Below are 21,366 nucleotides of genomic sequence, written 5' to 3'. Positions count from 1 at the left end.
AAGAGCAGGTGCAGAATGAGGCTCAAGCACCAGCTCAAGGAGCAAGCAAGGAAAAAAAAATAAAATACAGGCATCAAAAACCTCCTCCCTCCAGCACTGCTGACCCAAGCAGATTGAGGATTTGCTTTTCCTCTTCCATCCATTCCCACATCCTGACCTGGACAATTGTTAAGACAAGGTAGGATGGCAGGAGCAGCACCTTCCTCAGATTCCTGATGGGTTTTTAGGGGAACAGATGCCAGAGGGAAACATCTCAAACTCATTCGCACACACACAGATTCCTTCCTGCAAAGCTCTGCCTGGGAGCTGAATGGAAATGTGAAAAAGGAATATTAAATAAATAAATAAATAAAGCAAAGAGGTGAATTTATCCCAAATCACATCTTAGATGTGAGCACAGCTTAAATCTTCAACCTGCTGGAGCTGGATGAGCATCCAGCAGTGCTGACCTTGGTGGGACTGAGCCATGGAATATCCTGAATAAACCCCAGGGATCCTCCAGCCACAGCCCCCCAAAATCCCAGCCTGGGCATCCCTGGAGCTCTGGGGAGCCTGGGCAGTGCCAGCACCTCTGGGGGAAGAACCTTGCCCTAAAATCCATCCCAAATCCAGCTCCAGCAGGAGCTCTGCCCTCTGCTCCAGCTGGACAAACCCAGTGCCCTCAGCCCCTCCTTGGAGGCTCCTCCAGATGTTCTCCACCTTCATCACCCCCTTGGGACCCTCCCCAAGAGTTTTTGGGTGTCTTGGGACACCCAAATCTGCCCCAGAGCTCGAGGTACAAAATTCCTTGGGGGAAGGGTCCTGTTTGTGCTGGACACAGAGACCCCCTCAGGCTCCTCAATCCCATTTCTGTGCTGAGCAGGAGAACCCAAGGATGAGGGCTCAGACAGGAACATTTAACATTTAACATTTAACATTTAACATTTAACATTTAACATTTAACATTTAACATTTAACATTTAACATTTAACATTTAACATTTAACATTTAACGAGGCACCTGCAGCCTCAAGGTCCAACCTGTGCCCCGGGGTTTTTGTGAGCCAGGGGAATTTGGCAGCCCCAAATTCAGTTTGCTCCCTGGAGGTGCTGACTGCTCCCACTCTGACCACTTGGAGCTCTCCCACTGGGGCTCCACACCTCCTCCAGCTTTGCTGTTACCAAATCCAGTGCTCTGTTGGCACACAAGAGTTTACAAAAACCTTCTTTTCCACAGAAATGAGCTTGGCTGTTTTCATCTGTCACTTCCTCCTCTGCACCAATGCTCCACTGTGAACTCATAATTTCACGTGGTTCTGCCTGGGCTTTATTTTAACTTCTGGAACCCTTTTTTTTTTTTTTTTTTTTTCCTTTTGCTTCCCTGATTTTTCTCTGCAGCTGCAGGGAGATATAGTGAGCTACTGTGGAGCAGTGTGAAAGCAGGGCCTCTGAGAAGTTTCCAAAGTGGATACAAGCAGGTTATTCTTTGCCTTGTTTTCCTTGGCTCGGCCTGAGCAGCACAGGGTGAGTCAAACTGGATCAACTTTCAAGAGGGAAGTGGTGTGGTCAACCCAAACTGTTTGTGGTGAGATTGGGGAGATACGTGGGGCAGGTACTGAGGAACAGCCCCTGGTGCTGGCTGCAGGCAGCAATCAGAAAAACACAATCCTTATTAATTAAATCAGCACCATCCCATACATGCTTTTTGGTTTTTTATTCTTTTGGTGTTTTTTTCCTGCAGCTTTATGTGCTGAGGGTTGTGACACAGCCTGGATTTTCTGGACTGGTCACCCCCAAGAGGTGGATGTGGGACTTCAAACTCAAAGGAAGAATAAAGGAAAAAAGGTCAGGCACTATGAAAAAATAAAAATTAATGCCTCCATGTTTTGTTTATGACTGGGGAAACTCTTTCTGCTGTCTCCTCCCATTTTTACACGCTGTCCCTAATCTGTTCCATGATTAAGGAAGGCAGGGAAGAAGTTCCCATCCTTCTGTCTCTTTTAAATGATTTATGGACGTGGTGTCCCTGTAGGACAGACAGCTCCTGCCCTGAGGATTCCCAAGCAGAGCTGGGATGGCCTCTCCTGGAATCAGGGAATGGTTTGGGTTGGAAGGGACCTTAAAGATCACCATCCACTATCCCACATTATTCCAGCCTTGGACACTTCCAGGGATCCAGGGGCAGCCACAGCTTCTATTCCAGCCCCTCCCCACCCTCCCAGGAACAATTCCTAATTCCCAATATCCCTCCTTCAGCTCCAAGCCATTCCCTGTGTCCTGCCCCTCCATCCCTTGGGAAAAATCCCAGTCCAGCTCTCCTGGAGCCCCTCTAGGCACTGGAAGAACTCAATTCTCCCCCAGGAATTCTCTCCCTCCTGCTTTGCCCACCCTCCCACAGCACAGACAGGATCAGCCTGACCAGGATTTTTCATGAACACTGAGAGAAAAATGCATTTCTCATTGTGATTCCCAAAGAGCAGGAGCACAAATGGAGATGCAGAGCTAAAAGTGAAGCATTTTTCCATTTTTCACCACAATGAAGCAAAAGCCTGAGGTGTTTTGTGTGAGGCTGCAAGGAGGGAATGCTCCAGGTGATAATCCAAAGCTGGGAGGAGCTGCAGTGCACCTGGATTTTCATTCTTTGCAGTTTGCATTTCAAGAAGAAAACAGGGGCTGACCACTGAAAATTCTCTGTAGCTTCCTCCAGCCTTTCCCTTACACACCTGGTGTTTTGGGGAACCCATAAATAAGGAATCTCCTCAAAAACTGAGACTTTTAAAAAAGGTCTTGCACTGCCCAAATCTTTTTTAGCAAAGCGAAATGTCTGAGCTCCCTACGAGGGGTGGAAATTTCCTTCTCCATTCTCCAAGTCTTGGGAGGGAATGATGCTCCAACAGCCCAGCTTAGCCAGAAAATCTCTTTCTGGGAAGGGGAAAGGCAAAAAAAACTCCTTAAAACCCAAAACCCACAACAGGCACCTCCACTGAAGGATCCAACCCCAGGTCCATCCTTTCCCAGCCCCAGCATCTCCTTCAAACCTCTTATTCCTTCAAGTTTTCCTATGGAAAATGTTCTCTTCCCAAAAGTTATTCCTCTTGTTCACTGCTTTAAAAACCTTTGTATTGAGTGCAGCTGGCAAGAGAAAGTCAGGCTGAGTTGTGTTTTCAAAGAGGGCCACCAAAGTGATTAAATTGAAAATCAAATTCATTTAAGAGGGGTGAAAAAAGAGCTGTGAGGGATGAAGTGAATAAGAAAAGGAGCTGAAATAATTTCTACAAGATTAGGCCAGGCTTAACTTCATCCCTAACCCAGCTCTGGCTTCTCTGATTTTTCAAGGAAGGAGCTTGTATTGTCAACACTTCTGGGTTTCATTTAAAAAACCACAAAATAATCTGGAAAGCAGTTCTATAGGATCTACTACATCCCCAGAAAAGCAGTGCTGTCACCAGGTTTCCTGCTCCACATATTTCACCCTTTCAATGAACTAAATAAATTACAAATTCCCTGCCTCACATCAACCAGTCTCAACTCTCCAACCTCAGCAGAGAGACTGATAAATGCCAGGGAAAATCATCCCATTCCATCTGGAAAAGGAGTGTCTGCACCATGAATCCTCAAGGATGGTTCAAAACCTGCTGAGGTCCAACTTATGGAAAGCACATAAAGGATCCTCACCATCACTGCTCTGATAAATAAAATTATCCTAATTTATTATGGTAAATTCCATAATCCTTTGCATTGCCAACCAGTTAAATCCCATAAATACATAAAGGGGTGTCTTTATAGCAGCAGTACAGGGTGTGCCCAGCAATGTGAATTCTGTCCCATTCTGTTACCCCAGCTGGGGCAGTGCCCCTGATCTCCTGGCACACATTATCTGCTCATGGGCCATCTTTAAACCAGCTGGGCAATCATCTTTATCTTCCCACAGCCCATCCTCCCTCCAGGAGATATCTCCTGTTCATGGCCACTGAGTCCCAGGGCATGACTGATAAAATTCCATCATCCCATGGGAGATGCTCCAGCCAGGGGAGGAGCCAAGCCTTTCCTACCCAGATAAAAACTGACATTTGGGACACCAAGGAACCTTCTTTCCACTGGATTCCAGAGGAAAGCCAGACCTTTCCACATCATCCCTGGAGCTTCAGAGGAAACTGCACCTTCTCCAGGAGCACTGCTCCAGCTGAACCACATCTGCCCCTGCAGGAGGATGCAGCCACCATTGAATGGGACTGTGCCAACACCCTGACTGACTGACGGGTGTCAGCTTGGATTCTGACTCTGGCAGGGCTGGGATTGTTCTGTGTAATACTGCATTGCTAGTTTAATTTTCCTAGTAAAGAACTGTTATTCCTAATTCCCATCTCTTTGCCTGAGAGCCCCTTAATTTCACAATTATAATAATTTGGAGGGAGGGGGTTTACATTCTCCATTTCCAAGAGAAGCTCCTGCCTTTACTGGCAGACACCTGTCCTTCATACCAGGACAAGGGGCTACAAAAATGCTGGAGTAGGATTTTCACCAGGGCATGGGGTGACAGGAGAATGGGGAATGGTTTCAAACTGTCAGAGAGCAGGGTTGGCTGGGATAGAGGGAAGAAAAGCTCAGGAGTGCCATGAAATAATCACATTTCAGTTTAATCTCCAGACAAAAGGCCTTGAAACCAAGAATTCCTGTCTTTCCTTTATCTGTCAGAATTCAGAGGTTCATAAGTTTTGTTCAAAATTATAAAAAAAAAAAAATGGAAGCATGTATTGGAAAAGAGGTGACTTTGATTTCTTACAGAATTTATATCATGGAATGGTTTGGGTTGGAAAAAACCTTAAAAATTATCCTATCCCAGGGCAGGGACACCTTCCACTGTCCCAGGCAAAATGAGGCACTTGGAGCAGAAAATGAGCAAGAAATAGAGGCATTAATATAATTTCAGCCCACTGAAATAATGAAAGAATTTTTTTTTGTTTTAGGAGAGTTTGATTTTTATCATTATTATATTAGGAAAAGGTTCTTGGGGTTTCCCTAAAACTGACCTCAGGCAGGGTAAGATTTCCTTCAGAACAGAACCAGCAGCTTTTTAGGCTCCTTCTCAACTCCCCATCCCTCATCCCACTCTTGGATATTTTTTTTCCAAAATTATTTGGGAAAACTACATATCCAACAGGGAATAATCACATTTAATGCCCATCTTAACTTTAGATAGAGGCTCAATCCATGGAGCCTTTTCTTTTCACATCACTTTCAGGCACCTGGGCCATGAGTGAATTTTTCAGAGCTATGTAGGTTAAAACAATTCAATCAGGAGAAGCAGAAAAAAGCAGTCAAAAGAAGAAAAAAAACTAATTTTTCAGCAGATGTACACAGCAGGTCAAATGGCCTAAGGGAAATATTTAATTTAGGACTCAGACTATTTCTACCAAGTTTCCTAACCAAAAGTATTTTCATCAGGAGCTCTACTCTTGATCTGGTTTCTGCTAATGATTTTCCCCATGGACTTTGCTCATAAAAACAGAAATTGCTTTATGAATCATAGAATCAGAGAAGTTGGATGGGTTAGGTCATCCTGCCCTTCTCCCTGACAGTGCAGCAGGATTTCTTTTCAGAAAAAAAAAAAAAAAAATAATTTTGAAAATAAGCATTTATTCAGAAGTGGGGAATAAAAATGCTCACTTCAAAAGAGGTTTTAAAAATCCATAATGAAAGCAGGGGAGGAAGAGCCAGGTTTTTAAGTGGCTTGGCTCTCTTTGTGAGCTGGGACAATTTGAGAAGTTTTGTCTGGGTAGGCACAGGCAGAAATCCAATGGGGAGCAAAAGGAAAATGTGGAACTCCCACAAATGGGAATTTATCACAGTCTGAAGTGGAAATTTAGATGAAATTTAGAAATTTAGATCTGCTGGGCAAAGCAACCAGGACCTAATGATGGGATGTGCAGGAACACAATGTCCACAGAGCAAAGGTGGCCCTGTGACAGTGTCATTGTCACCTACTGTCACCTCCACACATCCCAGAGAGAATAAAAATCACAGAATCCCAGAAAGGCTGGGAGGGTTTCAGGGTCACTCAGTCACCCCAAACCCTGTCCCCAAGGGCCACACCCAGACTGCTCTGGGACAATTCCAGTGACCACTCTGGCAGGGAAAAATTGTTTCTAATCCTTAATCTGATTATTGGAATCCAGGCTGTCTGAGAACCACCCAAACCATAAAGGAAATTAATCAAAAATCGTTGTTGGGGTTGGTTTTGGAGCTCAGCAGGTTTTTCTGGATTTCTGGAAGACAGCAGGTCTCATTTTGTTCCCACTGATCCCACAGATCTCTGGTGAATCAGGAGAAAACACAGCTCAGCCTGTTGGGAATTCCTTCAGCTCAGGTGACTGAGTCATGGATCTGGGGAATGTTCCCAAATATTGATCACTGAAGCTAAACCACTCAAATCCAGCAGTTGCTGTTTGGATTCCCATCCCAATTTAAGTAGATTTAGATATTCTCCTAAACCCCTTCAGTCCATGGCAGGAAGGGTTTCACAGATCCAACCCATGTCTCCATCAAAAGAATTTAGGGAAAAAAAATTCCCTAAGTGGAATTTAGCCATGGAGAGATCATGGCTGTGATTTGGAAATCTTGGTGAGAAGTCAAATCTGAGGATGTTGAAGCTCACTTAAAAATGAAGGCAGCAAAATAGAATCTTTGGAAAAGCTGGGAGAGCTGGGGGTGTCCAGCCTGGAGAGGAGAAGGCTCCAGGGAGAGCTCAGAGCCCCTTGCAGAGGGTCTAAAAAGGAAGGAGATTTTTTTTTTCATGTAGGCAGACAGTGACAGGGAATGGTTTAAAGAGCTGGCAGGGCTGGAGGGGATATTGGGATGAAATTGTTCCCTGGGAGGGTGGGGAGGATCTGGGATGGAATCCCCTGGATCCCTGGAATTGTGGTGGGACCTCAGGATGCTGAGACACAAATGATGCTCCTGGCAGCCAAATCCCTCCCACAGCCCCAAACTGTCCAAAATCTGGAATTTCCACCAGCACACAGGGAATTTCTGGGGGTTTGGGGTTGGCACAGGGGACTCGTGGCTGTGTCAGCTCCTGGTGTCACCCTGGGGTGGCTTTTGTGTCCCTGAGCCCCTCAGGTGAGAGCTCAGCTGCAGGTGAGGATCCCAGCCCAGGGAGTGGAGGGACAGACACAGGGAATGGAGGGACAGACACAGGGAATGGAGGGACAGACACAGGGAATGGAGGGACAGACACAGGGAATGGAGGGACAGACACAGGGAATGGCTCCCACTGCCAGAAGGAAGGTTTATATTGGATACTGAGCAGGAATTGCTCCCTGTGATGGTGATGAGGGGCTGGGATGGATTCCCAGAGCAGCTGTGGCTGCCCCTGGATCTTGGAATGTTCAGTTCCAGGTTGGACACTGGGGCTGGAGCAGCCTGGGACAGTGGGAGGTGTCCCCATGGCAGGGGTGGCACTGGGTGGGCTTTAACCCCTTCCCACCCCATTCCATGATCCCACAGTCCCTTCTGTGCTGTGTCATGAGTGACTCAGCAATACAAAAACCTGTGAATTCCTGCTGGGGGGACTCCAACCTTTCCTCAGGGCTGAACCTCCCTCCCTGTGCAGCTGATTTGCCTAAACCAAGGGACAGGAATTCCAGGGAATCCTTTGCATTTGGGTCGGGCAGATACCGAGCGCTGCTTCCGTCCCGGGCTCATATCTCCACTTCCTTTTCCAAATGCAGAATCTCATTAAATATTAACTCTCCTACCAACTGAAGAATTGATTCCCAACAGCAGGTTTGCCTGCAGGAGGATTTTGTTTCAAGCAGATGCATATTCAAAGAGCTGCAGTTTATTCATTGTCTGCAAACCCTGAGCATGCCCAGGTGATTGCATATGCAAAGCTGGAATTTCCATACTCAAATATCTTTTTTTTTTATTTATGCACACAGCTGCCTGGTTCACTGAGGATATTTTTCAGGGGCAATTCAACCACAATTTAAATTTAAAAAAACCCAAACAATAAACCAAGAAATAAAGATAGATAAATAAGGAGCCTTAAGCTAACAGAGTATTTGTTTTAAGGCCTGTCCTCAAATTTAACAAAATATGTCAGATTTTTCCACTAAAAACCTGGATTGTGATGTAACACAGGTAAATGAAGGCTCCAGGAGAAAACCTGAGATTTGTAAGCTATTTTGGCTGAAGTTTGGAACATTTCTTTCCTGGTTAAGCAGCCCCAAGCTGCCATTCCCTGGAGGGTGTTTGCTGCTCTGTTCTCCCGGGACAATTCCACTGAAGCAACATCCACAACTCCTGCCAAGAGTGTGGGAGGGCTGCAAGAAACTCACCCCAAACCTCAATTTACATTTTGATAACAATATGTAAATGCTGCACCGGGGTAGTGACAGAGGCCAACAATTGCCTCTGGTGACAGCAGAAACTCTGGATCCCATCTTGGGAAAGAGCTGGAGCTGCTGCAGAGCCCAGAGGAGCAGCAGGATGAGCAGAGGGATGGAGCAGCTCTGCTGGGAGGAAAGGCTGGCACAGCTGGGATTGTTCACCTGCACAGGAGAAGCTTTGGGCTGAGCTCAGGGTGGCCTTGCAGGGCCTGAAGGAGCTGCAGGAAACATGGAGAGAGACAATTGCCAAGGGCTGGAGGGACAGACACAGGGAATGGAGGGACAGACACAGGGAATGGAGGGACAGACACAGGGAATGGAGGGACAGACACAGGGAATGGAGGGACAGGACACAGGGAATGGAGGGACAGACACAGGGAATGGAGGGACAGGACACAGGGAATGGAGGGACAGACACAGGGAATGGAGGGACAGACACAGGGAATGGAGGGACAGACACAGGGAATGGAGGGACAGACACAGGGAATGGAGGGACAGGACAGGACAGGACAGGACACAGGGAATGGAGGGACAGACACAGGGAATGGCTCCCACTGCCAGAAGGAAGGTTTATATTGGATATTAGGAAGGAATTGTTCCCTGTGATGGTGATGAGGGGCTGGGATGGATTCCCAGAGCAGCTGTGGCTGCCCCTGGATCCCTGGAATGTTCAGTTCCAGGTTGGACACTGGGGCTGGAGCACCTGGGACAGTGGGAGGTGTCTGGGGGTGGAGTGAGAGGATCTTTAAGGTCCCTTCCAACCCAAACCATTCCCTGATTCTGTGATCTCTCCTTGCTCCACCCTCTCTCCATTTCAGCCAGAGCTGTTTGCCCTCAGCACCTGAACCAAACAATCCCCTGTGTGCAAGGCTTGGGCATTCCATGGGAATATCACATTCATCACCCCCTCCTTGTGCTGTACTTTGTTAAAAATGGAAGAGAGAAAGAAAGGAAGAGAAAGAAAGAGAGAGAGAAAGAGAGAAAGAAAGAGAGAGAAAGAAAGAAAGAGAGAGAAAGAAAGAAAGAAAGAAAGAGAGAGAGAGAGAGAAAGAAAGAAAGAAAGAAAGAAAGAAAGAAAGAGAGAGAGAGAGAAAGAAAGAAAGAAAGAAAGAAAGAAAGAAAGAAAGAAAGAAAGAAAGAAAGAGAAAGAAAGAAAGAAAGAAGGATTTGCTGCCTGTACAGACAGATGTGTTCTCCCAAGCTGTCCCACAGCTGAAGTTCAGGGAAGCCCAGGAAGCAGCAAACCTGGGATTTATTCCTGTTTGCAGGGGGCTGAGCCTGCAGCTTTGCTCAATGCCATGTTGGTTTCCAGAGCTTTAAAATCCTCTGATGCTGTGCTGGGAATTCACTGCCCACCTTGTACCACATCCCTTCTGGCATTCCAGAAATGCAACTCATGGACACCAGTGAGAAAAAAATAAACTTCAGGATGACAATTATAAATCCTAGAACGTTCCTATTTGTGGATGGGGATGGCAATAAATCAGTTTATCCCTCTGGAAATTCTCTGCTGAGCTCACTTACTTCGGGGCTCCCGAGGTCCATCCACGGTGATCTTGATGGCTCTGTGGTAAGTGGCAACCTGGGGAGGGTTTGTGAACACTGTGATGGTCAGAGTGAAGCTTTTCCCTGCAACAGGAGGAAAAAAAAAATGTTACTGAGCAAAAAAAAAAAAAATAAAAAATTCCCCGAGCAAGCATTGAGGAAAGCAAACTCTTGTTTGCTCAAACAGCCTGCAAGGCACTCAGGGGTTTTATGGGGTGTAGAATTCTGGATTCATTCCCACCGTGGCAACTGCTCAAAGCTTTTGGGGGAACAAAATTAATTTATATTTAAATCATCTACACTCTGTAAAAAAAAAAAAAAAAAAAAAAAAGGAGGTTACCCTTAACAGTCAGGGTTTATCTGATATTCCTGACTCTGCTTTCTAGAGGGAGTTCATTCAGGGGGGTTGGGAAATCGTGGCTGCATTTTCCAAAAGTGCCACGGGAATCTTGTTAAAATGAAAGAGGAGTGGGTGCTCAGGCCCCCCAGGCAGGCTGGAACCACCAGGAGATCAATTCCCTCTTGTGAAGCACAGCCCAGTAAAAATCAGCTGCTACTGCAATGCCAAAAAAAGGGAATGGAAAAAAAAAAAAAATAATAATAAAAAAATCCTTACAGCTCATCCACAGAGAATTAAACCATTCTATGAGAGGATAAGGCTCAGCTTCTCTAATATCCAGCAAGAAGGTTTTTCCCAGTTGGTTTTTGCATGGCATGGCTCTATTTTGGATTTACTCCTGGATTTACTCCTGGCATTTTTGGAAGAATTCTGCACCTTTGAGAAGAGCTCAGATGCTGGTGTTGGAGCAGTAAAACTTTGCCTGGCAGCAGCTTCAGCATCCTCATCTGAGCATCAGAGACTGACAGGAATCTCTGCAAGCAGCCACAGGCATCAGGGGGCATCACCCCACTGGGAAAACCAGCAATTGGTGGGAGAAAATTGAGTTTTTTCCTCCCTCTCCCTCATTTTACCCCCTGGTTCCAGCCTGAGTGTGGAGTTTCTTCCCTTCCACCCATTTTTTATTGTTTGCTTCAGTTAGCCCTATAAATAAGGTTAATTTCAATAGAAATTTCAATAGAAATGTAAAGATTAAATAGGAATGGCTCTATAAATAAGATTAAATTGAAATAGAAATTTCAAGAGAAATGTAAAGATTAAATAGAAATAACTCTGTAAATAAGGTTAATTTCAATAGAAATTTCAAGAGAAATTTCAATAGAAATGTAAAGATGAAATAGAAATAACTCTATAAATAAGGTTAAATTGAAATAGAAATTTCAAGAGAAATGTAAAGATTAAATAGGAATAGCTCTATATATAAGATTAAATTGAAATAGAAATTTCAAGAGAAATTTCAAGAGAAATGTAAAGATTAAATAGAAATAAATCTGTAAATAAGGTTAATTTCAATAAAAATTTCAATAGAAATGTAAAAATTAAATAGGAATAGCTCTATAAATAAGATTAAATTGAAATAGAAATTTCAAGAGAAATTTCAAGAGAAATGTAAAGATTAAATAGAAATAAATCTGTAAATAAGGTTAATTTCAATAGAAATTTCAATAGAAATGTAAAAATTAAATAGGAATAGCTCTATAAATAAGATTAAATTGAAATAGAAATTGAAATAGAAATTTCAGTAGAAATGTAAATAGGATATTAAATAGAAATGTAAAAATGAAATAGAAATACCTCTATAAATAAGTTTAATTTTGATAGAAATTTCAGTAGAAATGTAAATAGGATATTGAATAGAAATGTAAAAAATAAATAGAAATATTTCTTTTAGCTCTATAAACAAGGCTAAATTGAAATAGAAATTTCAGTAGAAACATTAATAGGATATTAAATAGAAATGTCAAAATTAAATAGAAATAGCTTTATAAATAAGGCCAAGTGGAAATAGAAATTTCAAGAGAAATGTAAATAGGATATTAAATAGAAATGTCAAAATTAAATAGAAATAGCTCTATAAATAAGGTTAACTTTCAATAGAAATGTAAATAGGATATTAAATAGAAATATAAAATTAATTAGAAATATTAATAAATAGAAATACTTCAGTTAGCTCTGTAAATAAGGCTAAGTTGAAATAGAAATTTCAGTAGAAACTTAAATGGATTATTAAATAGAAATGTAAAAATTAAATAGAAATACCTCTATAAATAAGGTTAATTTCAACAGAAATTTCAGTAGAAATTTAAATAGGATATTAAATAGAAATGTAAAAATTAAATAGAAATATCTCTATCTGGACAGGGATTTTCCCTTTTTTCCAAAATAAAATTCCCTGTATCACTAAATACAACACTTACCACTAAAACAGAGAGAAAATTTTAAAAATTAATTTATTTACTGAACTAATCTGCAGTATTTCCATCTTTCTCCCAATTTGGATTTTTTTTTTTTTTTTTGTCAGCTGCTCTGCTACAACATAATTATCAATTTATTTCTTCCAAAGGCTCTGGAGAAGTTTCTATATAGAAAATTAAAGCAGGGAAAACCCCAACAACAACAACAGCAGTAAAATGTGGCCACAATTCCAGTCTCTAAAACCAGAATAAAGAATAAAGATTATCCTGCAGGGATCAGCCAGTCCAGCTCTCAAGTGAATGCCCTGGACAGGGATTTTCCCTTTTTCCCAAAATAAAATTTCCTGTATCACTAAATACAACACTTATCACTAAAACAGAGAGAAAATTTTAAAAATTAATTTATTTACTGGACTAATGTGCAGTATTTCCAGTTTAGGGTTTGACACCTGCTACTCTGATATTCCACATCATCAATTTATTTCTTCCAAAGGCTCTGGAGAAGTTTCTATATAGAAAATTAAAGCAGGGAAAACCCCAACAACAACAGCAGTTAAATGTGACCATAACTCCAGCCTACAAAACCAGAATAAAGAAGAAGGAGGTGATTTTTTTTTTTTTTTTTTTTTTTTTTCCCATGAGCCACATCCTGGTTAACCACAGCCCTGGAACCATAAACCTGGGTGTCACCAACAATTCCACCTGCCTTTTATTCCCTGCTGCTTCTGCCCCATTCCCTTCCATTCATTAAGGGGTTTTATCTGTCCTGCATTATTCAGCATTTAACAAAAGGATTGGGAGTTAAATGTGGGATATGTGGGTTTGGAATGACAGCAGGGCCATGAACACCTCCTGGTTTTTATGTGTTATGATATAAATTGTATTTCCAACATCTCCTGGTTTTTATGTGTTATGATATAAATTGTATTTCCAACATCTCCTGGTTTTTATGGGTTATGATATAGATTTTATTTCCAACATCTCCTGTTTTTTTATGGGTTATGATACAGATTTTATTTCCAACTGGCATAATAAAGTGTCTGCACAGACATTGCCCAAATCTGAGTCAGGCTCAGAGGATCTGACCTTGTGGCTGGAAAAAGGGACCCAGCACCCCCAAAAGTCATCCTGAAACTCTGGCCTTGTTTGGATTCCTCCAAAAGTCACAATGAAAGTGTCCCAGCAAACCAGCACTGTGAGCTAACATCCAAATCTGGGACCTCTGGGTTCAACATTCCCAAAAATTGATGGAAAACCACCCAGAAATCAGCTCAGGGCTGTGTGGATGGAAACCAATCATTGTGGGTCATCCTGGGAGCCTTTGATGAGGGTGAAATGGGGTTTGGGGTGCAAGAGCCACATCAGACCCTCCTTGTCTCTTGAATTATCCCTGGTGATTCCTGACAAAGCAGCTGATGAGCACAAGGATGAAATTCTCCAGAGGTGGGACAGGGAAACCCTTCCCACAGATAGCAAGGCCTCAGATGTGTGAATCCATAAATCCACAAATCTACAAATCCACAAATTCACAGCCCAGGAGTCACTGCTGCCATCAGCTCTTCCCTCCCAGCCAGGGTAGGAAAAATCACTTGGAATTGTTTATTCTTGCAAGAGGTGAAAGGTCAGAACCTGTCCAGAAAAAGGAGTGGAAACAGGAGCAGCCCTGGCTGGAATGCAAGGCTGGGTTTGGAAATGTTACCTGGAAACTCTCTTGGGGGGGGTTTGGTAGAAATTTGGCTTCAAAAGTGCCTTCAAGTGTCACTGATTTGGCAGCTGAAATCGTGGAATTCCAGAATTCCTGAGGCTGGAAAAGCCCTCCCAGCCCAGGCAGTCCCAGCTGTCCCCATGCCCACCTTGTCACCCTGAGTGCCACCTCCAGGTGCCACCTGCAGGGATGGGGACCCCAAACCTCAGATGGATTCTGAGCTGTCCCCACATTTACAGGATGGCTCAGGAGGCCCCTCGAGACTGGGCAAAACTGAGAGAACCTCAGAGGAAGAACAAAACACAAAGTTCAGGAGGGAACAGCCCCAGGCTGGGCAGGGCAGGCTCAGGGTGACAGCAGCAGGAATTTCCCCATGGAAAGGGAGCTCAGGGGTTGGAACTGCCCAGGGAGGTTTGGGGTCCCCATCCCTGCAGGTGGCACCTGGAGGTGGCACTCAGGTGACAAGGTGGGGACAAGTCACAGCTGGGACTGCAGGGGCTGGGAGGGATTTTCCAGCCCCAGAGATTCCATGATCCCTTTTCTTTCTACACTTTGCCCGGACAGGAAAATCAGGAATTCAGCTCAGTGTCCCTTGATGCTTCTCACACCTCTGTCCTCAATGGTCTGGCAGGAGACAGAAGCAAAATCCAAGAGCACCCCTGACCCTGCCCCCTCTTAGCTGTGATCCTTCAGCACCAGAATAATCCTGAGACTGAGACAGAGAAAGCAGGAGAAGCTGAGAATGTGGCTGCAGTCATTTTATATATATTTATATAAGAAAGGCCAGGGAGGTTTGGGGTCCCCATCCCTACAGGTGGCACCTGGAGGTGGCACTCAGGGTGACAAGGTGGGGATGGGGACAGCTGGGACTGCAGGGGCTGGGAGGGATTTTCCAGCCCCAGGAATTCTGGAATTCTCTGATATTGTCCCTTCAGCCCAGGCCACTCCATAATTCCATGATCAACCTCCAAAACCAAAACCTCTGCCTGTGCCCTGCACTGAAATCTGGGAATTTGAAGCCCCCATTCCAAATCCACGCCCCTGCAGAGGCTGGAGCAGAACCAGCTCCTCTCCAGCAGAATTCCAGGGATCTCCAGAGTGTCTGAGGAGGGAAACCCCAATCCTGGGTGGCACCAGGGTGACATGAGCTCCTGTGTCCTGCCTGAGTCATCCCTGAGTGTCCCTCAGCTGGGGCTGCAGGGGGACAACACCTCTAATAAAAGTGGCTGCACGGGCAGAGGGAAAAGGGAGTGAGAACTGCTGGGAAAAGAGGCCACAACTTCATTTTGATCCTTTGGAGAAGCCATTGATGAAGGGACACCCCAGTGGGAACAGGAAAAAAAAAAAAAAAAAAAGGAAAAAATTCAGAAATTTGGCTGTGGAGAGAGGAGAAAAAGGCAAAGACTTGGGGTTGGTGTAATCACAGCCTTTCACTTTTGGGCTTTGTTGTAATAAATATTTGTGCCAGTAAATCTGGCTTGCTTTTTTTTTTTTTTTTTTTTTTTTTTTTAAAGGTTGTTACTGTGAATTATTAAATAAAAAGAATGGGGAAAAAAAGAAGGAAAGCAAAGAATGTCTGTGCTGACAAGGACAAGAGGTATAAGTGGAAAACTATAAATGTAAGGCCCAAATGCAACTCAAATGACATTACAGACATTTCTGTTCTATTAAGGAGAGAATTCCAGGTTCTAGGAAGAAACAGGATGATTTCATTTTGGAGGTTTTTATCCAGCTTCTACCTTTTAACCCCTTTATACTGGTATTAAACCACACTAAATGATCAATTTTCCCCATTTTTCTGGCTCCTCACAGCATCTCCCTGCACTGAAACACCCCCAGGGTGCCACCCACACATTCCACATCCATCCCAAATGTCACCTCCCAGACTCTGGGGCTGATTTTTGCTGGTTCCTACCTCTGAGCACTCCACATCTGATCAAGAAATTGAGAATGGTTGAAATCACCTGGCCCTTCCTGAATTAACAGCTGCTCATCCTGGGACTGAAAGGTTTTTTTGCAGGTGTTCCAAACCTGCAGGAGGCAAAATTCTGTGCTCAGGTGGTGGCTTTTTTCTCAGCCACCACTGATGGTTTGGCACAGAATAAAACTTTGCCTCTTGTGTTTGATCTGGTGCTGTTTCATCATCAGAAAAAAAAAAAAAAAGAAAAAATAAAAAGCTGCAGCTGGAGCAAGAGGCATCAAAAAAAAAAAAAAAAAAAAAGAACATGATTTGTTTACCAGCAGCACCACAGATGCCACTGGATTTAAATATGAAATAAAGCTGTTATTCACCTCAGCTGTAGATGGTTTGTAAATTGTGACCAACGGTCCAAACACACAAATGAGGGTGGTGACCCAAAAAAAAAGTGCCAGGGAGAACTCAGAGCCTTTTCCAGGGCCTGAAGGAAAGGAAAGAGGGACTTGGGACAGGGGAGGGAGGGGCAGGAATGGTTTAAGATGGAGGAGGGCAGGGTTAGATGGGAAGGAATTATTTATTATTATTATTATTATTATTATTATTATTATTATTATTATTATTATTATTATTATTATTTTTATTTTTATTTTTATTTTTATTTTTATTTTTATTATTTTATTTGGAGCAGCCTGGGACAGTGGAAGGTGTCCCTGCCATGGATGATTTTTAAGCTCCCTCCCATCCCAAACCATTCCATGTTTCCAAGAACTGCCCATGCCAACCAGTCACAGGGGGAACTGAGCTGCTTTAAATTTTAAATACAGATTTTTATGGATTTTTTTTTTTCAGGTTTAAGCACGTGTCAAGCTGGAAATTTGGGAAATTTCCTTCCTGCCAAAGCAGCCTGGCTCAGCTGAACCTGACCTTGGGAACATTTCTCACTCCAGGAAGTTCTCTGTGTGTGTTTACACAGCAGCTCCTTCCCCAGAATGAAATCTCCAGCGCTCTAAATCAATAAATGTTTTGTTCTGGATTTCTACAGGGCCAGAAGGGGTCCTGCTGCAAAATGGAACCCACAAAAAAAAGTGGATTTATTTTCACAATGAAGGTGGAAAAGTGGCTTATTCCTGCAGGGACATGGGTGGTGCTGGATTATCCCTGTTCCTTTCCTCCTAGCTCCCAAATCCTGATTTTTTTTTTTCCACAATAAATCTGGAAAAGCAGTTAATTCCTGCAGAAACATGGCTGGGGCTGGATTTCCTTTCTTTTCCTTTCCTTTTCCTTTCCTTTTCCTTTCCTTTTCCTTTCCTTTTCCTTTCCTTTTCCTTTCCTTTTCCTTTCCCCAAATCCTAATTTTTTTTTTCCCAATAAATCTGGAAAATCAGCTCCTTCCTGCAGGACATGGTTGATCCTGGTTTTATCCTGTTCCTTTCCTCCCCATTTTTCTACATCACTCCAGAAATGCCCTTCCCACTCTTTTCCTCCCTTTCTCCACATTTTTTCCTGGCTAACAATTCCAATTCTGGGCTGGAAAGCAGCAGAGCTGCTGAGGGATTCCCAGCAGAAATTTGTGTCTTGGGGTGGAATCCTTTCAATTCTTTTGGTGAGGTGAAAATAACGGTGCCCAGCCAAAAAAGCACCAATTAATTTGGCACTTTTCACCTCAGGCAAGGCAGGAATTACATTGAGCAACCCAAATTACATCACTGAAATCGAGTAATAGAGACATTTGTCAGGCACTCAGATTGAATTTGGCTTTATCTGGGTGATAAGGGAAGTCCCTGTGGCTCTTGGGGAGATTTTCCCTGATGATTTGCTTCTCTCAGAAGTCAAAAATATCACCCTGAGCTGCAGACATGAAACACTGAGCCAGGCAGATGTGGAAGCTGGTGCTGCTCTCTGTCATTTTATTCAAATCAAGATAATTCAGGCCCTGAGTTTTGCTGCTAGCTGAGATCTCAATTGGAGGAGATGTGATAAAACTCCCAAAAAAAACCACCTGGAGGAGTCTCAGGTAGATCCAGGTTCCATGAAAAGAGAAAAACCAGCCTGGGCAGGAGGCTGGGGCTGCTACCTGGGACAGCAAGTGCCTGAATTGAGGGATGGAAAGACTCTGGGGGATCCTCAGAGGAGTTCCAAGTGGATCCCAGGGCACCAAAAGAGCACAAATATCTTGGGAAGTTTTCCTGGAGGAGCCTGGAGCTGCTCACTGAATCCTCAGCTCCTTTAAGGAGGTGCCAGGGAAGTTCTAAAGTCACTTTCCCCCTCTTTTCTTCTGCTGCAACATTCAAATCCCTCAGAGAAAAATCTCCCTGATGGGATGAGCACCCAGCGTGCCAGGAAGGTGTCAGTGCCAATTTAAAATGCGAAAAAAAAATCAAATTTCTGCTTCAGTGGAGCAGGCAGCACCTTCAGCATCTCCCCTGTCCCTTGCACAGGGTGGGTCTGAGCTCAAACAGTTTTTCTGCCTGAGGGGATTTTTTTTTTATTTTTTATTTTTTTGAGGGGGGAAGAGATGTTTACACTCAAATTTGACAATTTGTGTGCAGCCAGTTTCACTTCTGTGCTGCTGAGGGGTTTCACTTCCCTGTGGGTTGTGGGGATGACACCATCCTGTGCTGGTCCCTGCCAGCCTGCCAAGGGTGGAAAAGGGCACCTGGTGTCCCTTCTCTCCTCCAGCAGCCTGGATTTGATGGGAATTCCTGGGAAAAGTTCATGGGTGGGGTGGAAAACACGAGTCTCAGCTGGATCCTGTTCTCCCTCTCTCAGGCTGCTGCTCCTGCCACCTTCATGTGCTGTTTGCTGAGATGTGCCTGAACAGAGGTGCCACAAAATCACAATTTGTTGTGTTTGGAGAATGGGAATGTGTGACAGCTGAGCTGCATGGGGGGGAAATGGTCGTGCCATTGATCAGGAAGGATTTGTAGCAGAAGAGAAGTGGGAAAATAACTGAGAATCTGGGGGAGGATGGAAATAAAAGAAGAGCTAAAAAAGAGGAGGTCCAGGAATCCCAGAATGGTTTGGGTTGGATGGGATCTTAAAAATCATCTCATTCCACCCCATCCATGGCAGGGACACCTCCCACTGTCCCAGGCTGCTCCAGCCCCAGTGTCCAGCCTGGAACTGAACATTCCAGGGATCCAGGGGCAGCCACAGCTGCTCTGGGAATCCACCCCAGCCCCTCATCACCATCACAGGGAACGATCCCTAATTCCCAATATCCAATATAAACCTTTCTTCTGGCAGTGGGAGCCATTCCTGTGTCTGTCCCTCCATTCCCTGTGTCTGTCCCTCCATTCCCTGTGTCTGTCCCTCCATTCCCTGTGTCTGTCCCTCCATCCCTGGGCTGGGATCCTCACCTGCAGCTGAGCTCTCACCTGAGGGGCTCAGGGACACAAAAGCCACCCCAGGGTGACACCAGGAGCTGACACAGCCACGAGTCCCCTGTGCCAACCCCAAACCCCCAGGAATTCCCTGTGTGCTGGTGAAAATTCCAGATTTTGGACAGTTTGGGGCTGTGGGAGGGATTTGGCTGCCAGGAGCATCATTTGTGTCTCAGCATCCTGAGGTCCTGTGGAAATCCCAGATTCTGAGCTTTGTGGTTCCTGTGTAACCAGAGTTACCCCAAAATCTGCTGAATGGGGTTTTTTTATCCTGTTGGAGCTGAACTTTTGGGGTGGGATGCTGCCTGAGACTGCAAGGCTGCAGATCAAGTTTCCAAAATGGATTAAAGCATTAAATCCATGAAGGAGGGGGAAAGAAGAACTTTAAATGGAAAAGCCAAGCAGCCTTTACCTCTGAGTGGAGCTGCTGCAGCAACCACCATAAAACTCTTATGAACTTGGGTGGAGACAATAATTACAGCCCAGCAGCAGTGAAGTGCTTGGGGTGCCTGCACAAGGGGCAGCACCAGGAGCTCTTAGAAACAAAAATTATTATTAAAATATTTGAAAGCTTGAAATAGAAATACTCAATTTCCACAAACATAATGTTTGAACACACATTTGGAGAGGTGAAATTTTTTTTTTCCCTCCAAAAATGGCTCTCATGGAATTTTCTGATGCTTCTATACATGGGCTCCCCAAAACTTGAATTTTTGCTTCCAAGCTGTGATCTAAATATCTGGGAATTTTGATTTTTTTTTTTCTTCTCTTAGTGCAAAATCATTTTTGTTTTAAATAAAGTGCTTGTCTGGACCAGAGCTTGGGTCAGAAATGACATGACCTCCACAAAGTGGATCCAGCTCTGGCCACAAAGTGTCCTGAGTGCTGTGTCACTGCTGAGGAGCTCAGGGAAAGGGAAAAACAGGAAGAGCAGGTGGAAAGGACAGTTCAGGATGAAATGGCTCCAGAGCAAAGCTTCTCCCACCTTCTCACAGAAAATGCCTTGGGATCCTTAAGCCTAATGATAGTCCTGAGCCCAGCTATAATTTCAGACCATTCATCAGCTTTTTGAGGTAGAAATTATCCCCCAGACTTTATAGGGATGACAGAGACATGGAAAGGTTCAGGCCCAGATTCACGAGCGGATTTATCCGTCTGAAGTGGGATTAAATCCCAAATTCCACCTCTGACCTCTCCCCTTCCCCCAGCCCAGGGGATTCCTGAAAAACACCCCCAAGGCCTCGAGGCCTCAAGCTCAGAGGGGTTGGTTGGGCTGGAGCTGCAGCCTCTGTCCCTCCCCTTGGTTTGGGAGCTGCTGCTCCTCTCCAAGGAATGGAGAAATTCCCAAGGGATGGAGGGACAGGACACAGGGAATGGCTTCAAAGTGCCAGAGGGCAGGGCTGGGTGGGATTTTGGGCAGGAATTGTTCCCTGTGATGGTGATGAGGGGCTGGGATGGATTCCCAGAGCAGCTGTGGCTGCCCCTGGATCCCTGGAATGTTCAGCTCCAGGTTGGACACTGGGGCTGGAGCAGCCTGGGACAGTGGGAGGTGTCCCAGTGGAAAAGGTGGAACTGGATGATACCTAAAATCCCCCCCAACCCAGCCCAACCCATTCTGGGATTCTCTGGCTGCTTTTCTGTTTGAAGCTGTGATTTCTTCTCCCCTCAAATCACTTTTCTCATCCTTTGCCTAATCCTCACAGCAGGCAAACCTCGTGTCGTGGGTGTTGTGGTTTTGGCACGTCCCATTCCGAGGCACGTTCATGGCTTGGTGCATCGTCCTGTGAACTTGGAAACATCCCTTGGAGACCTGGATTTTGCCTCAGTCCTTCTCCCTTTTGCAGTGCTAGGACAGGGGGAATGGTTCTGCTCTGCCAGAGGGCAGGGCTGGATTGGATATTGGGCAGGAATTGTTCCCTGGCAGGGCTGGGATGGAATTGCCAGAGCAGCTGTGGCTGCCCCTGGATCCTGGCAGTGCCCAAGGCCAGGCTGGTCGTGGTTCTGAGCAACTTGGGATAGGGAAAAGTGCCCCTGCTCATGACAGGAGGGCTGGAATGAGGTGATCCTTACAGTCCCTTCCTTCCCAAACCATTCCAGTGTCTTGGGCTGCAGCACAGGATGTGCCCAGCAATGT

At 44.7% G+C, this 21,366-nt stretch overlaps 1 protein-coding gene across 1 annotated transcript in view; it reads right to left on the bottom strand.

The window, feature by feature from the left end:
- Positions 1–21,366, bottom strand: part of RUNX1 (RUNX family transcription factor 1) — a 172,603-nt gene that overhangs the window by 46,580 nt on the left and 104,657 nt on the right. Inside the window, exon 5 of the mRNA XM_056484725.1 lies at positions 9,893–9,997. Coding sequence (XP_056340700.1) covers positions 9,893–9,997 — 105 coding nt within the window. The remainder of the gene's footprint in view (positions 1–9,892; positions 9,998–21,366) is intronic.

Source organism: Oenanthe melanoleuca, chromosome 1, assembly GCF_029582105.1.
Source record: "Oenanthe melanoleuca isolate GR-GAL-2019-014 chromosome 1, OMel1.0, whole genome shotgun sequence".
NCBI classification, from domain to species: Eukaryota; Metazoa; Chordata; class Aves; order Passeriformes; family Muscicapidae; genus Oenanthe; species Oenanthe melanoleuca.
The sequence above is the reverse complement of the archived record's forward strand: the minus strand, read 5'-3'. Positions and strand labels throughout refer to the sequence as shown.